The sequence below is a fragment of the Xyrauchen texanus genome, chromosome 43, assembly GCF_025860055.1.
Source record: "Xyrauchen texanus isolate HMW12.3.18 chromosome 43, RBS_HiC_50CHRs, whole genome shotgun sequence".
In the NCBI taxonomy this organism is placed as follows: Eukaryota; Metazoa; Chordata; class Actinopteri; order Cypriniformes; family Catostomidae; genus Xyrauchen; species Xyrauchen texanus.
The window spans coordinates 19,211,620-19,220,316 of record NC_068318.1 but is presented as its reverse complement, the minus strand read 5'-3'; the positions used below and the strand labels follow the sequence as shown (position 1 = coordinate 19,220,316).

Sequence of the window (8,697 nt, the reverse complement as noted above, 5' to 3'; positions counted from 1 at the left end):
AAGAATCTGCAGAAAGTTTGAAGCTCTGACAAATTTAAAGTTTTGGTGTGTCTAAAAATAATAAAAAAACAGTGGTTTGTAACTGCCCTGTTTTCATCAGTTCCAGCGTTGTGCTCCGGACCATGGACAGCTGCAAGTTCTCTTTGAAATTCTCTAAAGTTTAAATATATTCATGTTTGATCATTTCTAGCAATTAATGTAAACACAAATGTAAAAGGAAGAGGTTTTAGAGGTATTTTATTTGGTACAATATCTCAAGAGTCAAAAATTCCAAACATGACAAAAAAAAAAAAAAAAAACACATTACTGCAAAGTTACATGTTTTAAATATGCTGGTTTAAAAGTCTAGCCAAAACACAACCATACATAATGAGGTGATTAACCTCCATACATTATGAAATGCATCACTCAGACACACTTTTTGTGACCTATTGGTTCATTTATGGATAAGATTGTGACCCTTGGGAAGCACTCTCTCAGAGAAGTGATATGTTATTCCTGGACTGAGTATCTCAAAGCAACCTTTCACACTACATATATGTCTTAAGGTTACGATTATGCTTAAAACGTTCATTCTAGCTCTACTTTGCTAACTCATACTGATGTGTTTTCTATGATTGTTGCAAGGTATTCCTTATAGTTTCTGATACTCCTTTGCTTCATGGGGAGCATGCAACATTTTCTTCTGGTGTCTCTGTGAAAGTGCTGAGGGAATGTATCCAAGGGTAACATCTGTCTTGTGGAATCTTGTAAGGGCATTCAATCTGTTATAATCAGTGAGGAAAAGAGAGAGGGAGAGGTAGACCTTTGATCATTGTACTGCCGTTGTCAACTTGCCATGCATCATGAGAATAACAATGAGAATAAAGCATAATGTATTTGTTTACCTTTGGGTTTAGGGTGCATCAGGGTCAGAGGCAGCTCTACTGTGACATCACTGAAAGGGAAAACGTACAGGTTAGATTCATGCAAATAAGGATTTCCTTTCATTTTAAGTGTTTGTTTTAATTGTTTTGAATTTACCTTGCTGTCAGTCCTCCCAACAGACTGCAAAAAAAAAGAAAGAAAAAGGCACAACACAGATTTAGATACACTTGTAGGTCAGTATACTGAATTTCAAGACTTTTAAAATGTCATTATATATTATTACAAGCTTGGCATGAGTAAAAAATTAAATATTAATTGAAATATTAATTAAAATATCAGTTGCTTTTGTCTCACTACTCATAATACTGTATCAAATGTCATCATTTATTCACCTTCATGTTGTTCCAAACCCTTTCATTCTTCAGTGTGGCACAAAAGGAGATTAGACAGAATGTTAGCCTCAGTCACTATTCACTTTCGTTGTATAGAAAAAAGATGTAACGTAAGTGAAAAGTGACTACGGCTAACATCTCCTTTTGCTTTCTACCAAAGATAGCGAGTCATATTGGTCTGAAATGACATGAGGGTGAGTGAATGATGACAGGACTTTCATTTTTGGGAGAAATATCCCTGTAAGGACAAGGTGGACAGAGCACTGCTCTTTGATTTCGAAAGGAACCCTTACCCTCCACCCGAAACCATTAGGTTAATTTTGATCTTGTACGACACCAGGATTCCCAACATCTCCTTATCCACACCTCCCCTTATTCTGAAGAAGGGATGGAAAAGTAGTCAAAGACAGTGTGATTTTATGTTTATGACACAACTAGTTGTAGAAATAAGTTGCCAATTCTTGTATTGAGAATTAGCTATAATATAAAGAGTTTGAATGGTCAATGTACTGTATATCTACTGCACATGAGTATGGTCTAGAAAGGTCATTCACATACACTCATGGTTAACTTATGTGTTACACACATTAAACACACTCCGTGAATAAGTTGCCGAGCACATGAGCATACAGTTATTGCATTGTATGAAGCTGAAATAAACACTCACATAGTGGTGGAGGCCAAATTGGTGTCCTCGTCTTTTAGCCTGCCATCCAGCGCCAGGCCACGTTTCTCCTTGTTGTTTGCCAGCAAAGGAGTGATTGTGAGGGATTTTTCATAGTTTGAATTGGCTTCTACTGTTTCCCTGCAGATAGTTACCAAAATGATACTCATACCACATAAATAATTAGACAGAATACCTCTCAGTTACCATTCACTTTCATTGTATGGAAAAGATGCAATGAATGTGAATGGTGACTGAGGCTAACATTCTGCCTAAAATCTCCTTTTCTTTGTTCTACGGAAGGTAAAACACAGAAAGGTTTTGAACAACACGAGGATGAGTAAATGATGACAGAATTAAATTTGGATGATCTCTGCTTTTAACATACTTGCAGTATGTTTATCTCTGTCGAAGAAAATAAAACTCACCCAAATTCTTCACACAGCACATTCTTGGTGTATTTGTCGGCTGAGTAGAGAACGACATCTGTGGTTTGGTCAACTGTGTGAATATCAGATGCAACATCAGCTACACAATGTACTTTATAACTGTAAGGAAAATATACAATTAAATACTGCATATGGGTAGTTAATATTGACTTTAACATGTCCATGAACTTTTTCTGTAGTCGACTTCAAGATGTTAGAACAAAAAATGTGAAATGTTGAAAATTAATATCTTGGGTTAGGTCAAGTAACTAGTCATAATTACTTTAGAAACTTTTTTGTTTTTTCATTTTTAGGTTATGTGGAAAATAAATTCTTAAAAGTACAAATATTTGGAATTTTCTCTAAATTAATATGAGGCCACACAAACTGCATGCATATCAACTTATAAGAATTGGAAAAGCATTCGTTTAAAAAAGTGAATTAAAAAATCTACAATAGTTGTGAATTGTTTGAAATTGCTTTGGATCTATCTCACTTGTAATCTTTATTTTCTTCACAACTTTGTTGGTCTCGTTTTTGACCTTCACTTTAATAGGGATGGGATCGCCATGGTAGTAGATCTGCCATTGAAAGGAAAATGACACATACGTTACATACTGGATGTCTGATTTGGGATATCCAGGCAAAATTGTTGAAAGCATAAAGTGCTTCAGAAATTAACCTACATCCTTTTCCAGAGAGGCCTCCAGAAAAACAGGCTTATCAGACATCATGAAGCTCTTACAGAGTTCTGCCTTCTGACCCGATCCTGTGTTATCAGGAGCAAACTGGATTTTACGAATGACAAGGCGGCATGTATCCCTTTGGAGCGAGAGGAAATAAAAAAATGGCATGTCAGAATTCTGTACATGATTATAAAATACATGCAACCTAACAGGAATGCAATGTACAAAACTAAAGATCAGAGCCAATTACACACTCACTTCTTGTCAACTTTCTCATCGGGGTCATCAGCTGATTTGGCCAAGTAAGCCTTGACCTCAAAGTCAACACCACAAGCCTGCAGAACCGAGAGACATTAGCAGGTTCCATCCAATGCATTTCTATTTAAAGATCATTTCATACTGTCTCATTAATCTCACCTTTCCTTTGTCATCTTCGGCAGGTTGAAGGGTGACAGAGCAGGGGAGGTTGGTTGGAATCTGAAACAAAGGAAAGACACCAGTTTTTCTATTTAAAAACTTGGAGTTCAATGCAGATTATTTTGTGACATTATATATATAGGTACAGCACATTGATATGTGATGTATATATATATATATATATATATATATATATATATATATATATATATATATAAGTCATTCAAATAATTTTTTTTATAGCTGTGTTTCTTAAAAAGGTGATGCGAGTTTGAATAATCCCATATATATATACACAATATATATATATATATATATATATATATATATATATATATATATATATATATATATATACAGTATCTCACAAAAGTGAGTACACCCCTCACATTTTTGTAAATATTTGATTATATCTTTTCATGTGACAACACTGAAGAAATGACACTTTTCTACAATGTAAAGTAGTGAGTGTACAGCTTGTATAACAGAGTAAATTTGCTGTCCCCTCAAAATAACTCAACACACAGCCATTCATGTTTAAACCGCTGGCAACAAAAGTGAGAACACCCCTAAGTGAAAATGTCCAAATTGGGCCCAATTAGCCATTTTCACTCCCGAGTGTCATGTGACTCGTTAGTGTTACAAGGTCTCAGGTGTGAATGGGGAGCAGGTGTGTTAAATTTGGTGTCATCGCTCTCACACTCCCTCATACTGGTCACTGGAAGTTCAACATGGCACCTGATGGCAAAGAACTCTCTGAGGATCTGAAAAAAAGAATTGTTGCTCTACATAAAGATGGCCAAGGCTATTAGAAGATTGCCAAGACCCTGACACTGAGCTGCAGCAAGGTGGCTAAGACCATACAGCGGTTTAACAGGACATGTTCCACTCAGAACAGGCCTCGCCATGGTCGACCAAAAAATTGAGTGCACATGCTCAGCATCATATCCAGAGGTTGTCTTTGGGAAATAGACATATGAGTGCTGCCAGCATTGCTGCAGAGGTTGAAGGGGTGGGGGGTCAGCCTGTCAGTGCTCAGACCATACGCCGCACACTGCATCAAATTGGTCTGCATGACTGTCATCCCAGAAGGAAGCCTCTTCTAAAGATGATTCACAAGAAAGCCCGCAAACAGTTTGCTGAAGACAAGCAGACTAAGGATATGGATTACTGGAGCCATGTCCTGTGGTCTGATGAGACCAAGATAAACTTATTTGGTTCAGATGATGTCAAGCGTGTGTTGTGGAAACCAGGTGAGGAGTACAAAGACAAGTGTGTCTTGCCTACAGTAAAGCATGGTGGTGGGAGTGTCATGGTCTAAGGCTGCATGAGTGCTGCTGGCACTGGGGAGCTACAGTTCATTGAGGGAACCATGAATGCCAACATGTACTGTGACATACTGAAGCAGAGCATGATCCCCTGGGCCACTGGGACGCAGGGCAGTATTCCAGCATGATAACGACCCCAAACACACCTCCAAGACGACCACTGCCTTGCTAAAGTGTTGTATATATATATATGCAAATTAATGCAGTTAATTTTCATTTTTAGAAGTAATTTTATGTTTTATTGTACTGCCTGACTCACTGTTAATACTGGCACAGGACTTACATTAAAAGTGAAGGCATGACCCTGCTCTCCAGCTTTCTTTAGGAGAGTATCATGCATGTTTGTCAAGGTGGGTTTGTGGCCTGCATCAGGATACAACTGTATGTGCTGAATCCAGATGTCTTTTCTGAAGGAGAGCCCGATCACGTCAAGGTCATCACGACCATACCGGAAGGCACATGCCAACTGAATCCAGACTGCATAGGAAGATCCATTATAGATTCCAGATTTCCATTAATCCACCAATTTACAGTTTACAGTATTTTTTATTTTTTTTGTTGAAATGTAATGTGTTGAAATATTGTTTTTCTTTCATTAAAAATAATACAACAATACCTTTTCTGTCCCCCAGGTCTGCAGGGTCAATTTTCAACACACCATCTGTTCAAAATTTAGAAGACATAGAACATTTCAATTGGATATTACAGCCAACACTTTTGTTTGTTTACCAGTGTGAAATGCTGACATATTCTCACCAACATGATCCACAGTGTCAACATGGTCAACAAAGTCTCTCTTCCCCAGATAAAGAGTGAGCTGTGGAGAAATAAGAGTCATAAGCAGTGGTTTAAACCAATGGGTTTCCACATAATGTTCTATGGAAATTCAAGCAAGCATCGACAAGAGTAGTTTGAGGAATAAGTGACAAAAGAGAAAATATCAGCATGCATGAATTTCGTTCGTACCTGGCCATTTCCACTAGTCTTTTTATATACTCTGGATTGAGAGAAGAAACAAAAAGGAAAATTTGGAGACAGTAAGATATATGGTAGATGGCATACTTTATTGGCATTTGCACAGCAACCATTTAGAAAACATCAGTTTAAATACACTTGGTATTTAAACAATTAGTATTATTGTGTACTTATAGATCAAGTTAGTGTTACCAAAATGAATCCCATTATCTGTAAAGCCCAACTATATGTATATGTTGCAGAAGGTGTCAGAGAAGAGTCAGCTAGGGTCACTTGTCTTATTAGCCCTACCAGGGGTATTAACCTCTTAAGGCACATTTACCTAAGGCAATTTATTTGACATTTGCAGGTGTGACCTTCTTGCCACCTAGTATTCATCACATTGTTTAGGCTTAGTATTTTAAGACACTTTAAAGCTGAGCCCTGGGCTACCCTGTGCTTCTAATCCTGGCTCCTTGAATGCAGACAGCTTGTGTTTACTCCAAAGTGGATGCCTGGTAATTGATTGTGACTGCAGGCTTATTACACATTCAGGTTGGACTTCTCTGAATGTTCCCACTTAGTAAGTTTTATTGTAAACTTCTGAAGTTTGCAGAACATGCTGACATAGGACTAAGTTAATGGGTTTTAAATATGTTCTGCTTCTAAACTACTATAATGACTGGTCTACTGATGAACTGGAGATATCAGAAGTTTTCTCACATTTGGATTGGATTTATTTAGGTATGTAACGTACTGGACAAAACATGATTGGTCTGTATTTATAAAAATAACTATAACAAGAGACAAAAAAGATACACTGTAACATGATTTGTTTAGTAACTTAGTTTGCTTCATGTGGCTACAACAAAATTAGCTATTTAGTCAGAATGACTATATATTATGATGGTAACACTTAACAATAATGTTCCATTTGTTAAACATTAGTTAATGCATTAGGTATCATGAACTAACAATTAACAATGTATTTGTTACACAATGTATTTATCTTTGTTAATGTTAGTTAATAAAAAAATACAATTGTTCATTGTTAGTTCATGTTAGTTCATAGTGCATTAACTAGAGTTAATAAATACAACTTTTAATAAAAAAAATGTAGTAGTATATGTTTAAGTTCAAATTAACTAAGATTATTAAATTCTGTAAAAGTATTGTTCATTGTTAGTTCATGTTAACTATTGTTGTTAACTCATGTTAACAAATGGAAGTGTTACCATTATGACTGAATATATCATTATCAATCCGAACACATTGCTTGACATCGGGAAAAGTCATTTTAAGGGTTAGCAGAACAAAATCATTAAATCAAAGAAAGAATAAAAAAATAATAAATAAACAGACACCACAACATTGTTTTGTTTGTCTGTGAGCAGTAGAACAGTTCTTAAATGTGAGAGTAAACGGGAAAGAACACTTACTTGTCTGACATCGTACAAGGTTTTTCCTCTCTCTGAAACGAATTAAATAGAAAAGTGGATTTTGTGAATAGTGATAAATCTGGAAACAACTGGTAACTTTGATGGTCTTTAAATTGAAGTGCAGCTTGTTGTCAAGGTGATGTCTTAATGTGACTCTCTCACAGTGTGTGTGAGTTTTTTTTGTGTGTGTTATTGTGTTTATGTGGATGCATCTCTACTGTAAATGTCATGTGACACTGTGTGTCTGTCCACACTCTTTTGTGCCTGTGTGTACGTTTATTACATAATATGTATTTGAGTGTTTGAATGTAGTGATAAACTCATCCAATGAGATTACAGTATCATTCTTATTTTTCCCTGAGCCAAATCTTGGCACAGAGATAAGCCTGTACGGCATTGCTCATCCAATGGACTCAGATGCTCTGCTGTAAACCTCTCTAAATATGCAAACTTAACCAGGTTTTAAGGTTTTTCTTACATTCAACTAGGAATATGTTTTGACTGAAACTGATGGACTGAAAACCAAAAGAGATTATGCAAATATTGGGCACATTATAATATTTCAACAACAAATAACAAACACTAAAAATATCTAACAGGCTGTCAAAAGGTTTTGCATAGCATAATTAGCAATTTATTGGGTACACACTATAATTTTACCAATCTATATGTGCTTCTGTCCAATGTAAACCCCATGCTCAAGTGCTCAGCATGTGGTTCCTAATGCACTGCTGGTTATCCCTGTCAAACTTCAATTTAGTTGATTGAGTAAGTCTTCACAGAGAGAAAATCTTAAAGCAACCAATCATTGGTCACATACGTAGGCTAAATGAAATTTGACTAGCCCCTGCTGCGTAGTGATAATCCGTAAAAGTGTAAATGTAATTAATGGTGTCTGCACAGGAAGACAGGGGGAAACAAATTCAATTGATATATCCTCTGGTGTACAGTACAGTTACAATTCCTCATTGGGATAACACAACCTTTGGAAAATTTCTAATATGAATACTTTTGTTTCTGAGCCTAATGTGAACCTGTTTTGCTCTTACCTGTTCACTGAAGATACGTCAATCTCCTGACTCTGTCTGGTTAATCCGCAGCCCGTCTGCTGTAGTCAGAGAGTGCGGGTGACACTCAGAGGCACCAGATTTTATACTCAGACCTTTGCCCCATCCACTGGCTTTTGGACACTGCTGTCGTTCTGGCAATCCAATTAAACAATTAACCTGCTATTTTTGGCTATGACGTGGTTCTAAAATAAAAAGGTGAATTAAACCAAAGAATTGGTGATTTCGTCTGGATAGGGAGATTTTATGGTTGATGTTTAATGGTTTTATCTAGAATGTTTCCAATGTCAAAGTTTGAAAAAAATTTAAATACAGATTATACAGCACTGTCTTTTTGAATTGAGAAAAGATTACAAGTTCCATTTAGTTAGTCGGAGTCACAAGTCATTGACTTGTGAAAAAAAGTGAAAAGTGACATTTGGCCATTTGATCTAGGAGTAAACAGTATTCTACAC

At 36.3% G+C, this 8,697-nt stretch overlaps 1 protein-coding gene across 1 annotated transcript; it reads right to left on the bottom strand.

Annotated features, from left to right (window-relative positions):
- Positions 1–247: 247 nt before the first annotated feature.
- On the bottom strand, positions 248–8,302 carry arr3a (arrestin 3a, retinal (X-arrestin)). The gene is made up of 16 exons (XM_052116102.1): positions 8,225–8,302; positions 7,176–7,207; positions 5,749–5,779; positions 5,539–5,599; positions 5,399–5,443; positions 5,066–5,259; positions 3,455–3,514; positions 3,296–3,372; positions 3,038–3,173; positions 2,848–2,932; positions 2,352–2,424; positions 1,927–2,064; positions 1,553–1,636; positions 1,024–1,047; positions 888–937; positions 248–764 (listed from the first exon to the last, which is right to left on the bottom strand). The coding sequence occupies exons 2-16, from the start codon at positions 7,184–7,186 to the stop codon at positions 760–762; spliced, it is 1,074 nt and encodes a 357-aa protein (XP_051972062.1). The 5' UTR covers positions 7,187–7,207; positions 8,225–8,302; the 3' UTR covers positions 248–759.
- Between the last annotated feature and the right edge of the window lie 395 nt (positions 8,303–8,697).

What these genes read in the sequence shown, in the direction of transcription:
- arr3a (XM_052116102.1), bottom strand. An exon ending in AGACTAGTGGAAATGGCCAG is followed by an intron (nt 5,600 to 5,748) that starts GTACGAACGAAA and finishes ATTTCTCCACAG; the next exon opens with CTCACTCTTTATCTGGGGAA. An exon ending in AGGCCTCTCTGGAAAAGGAT is followed by an intron (nt 2,933 to 3,037) that starts GTAGGTTAATTT and finishes TTTCAATGGCAG; the next exon opens with ATCTACTACCATGGCGATCC.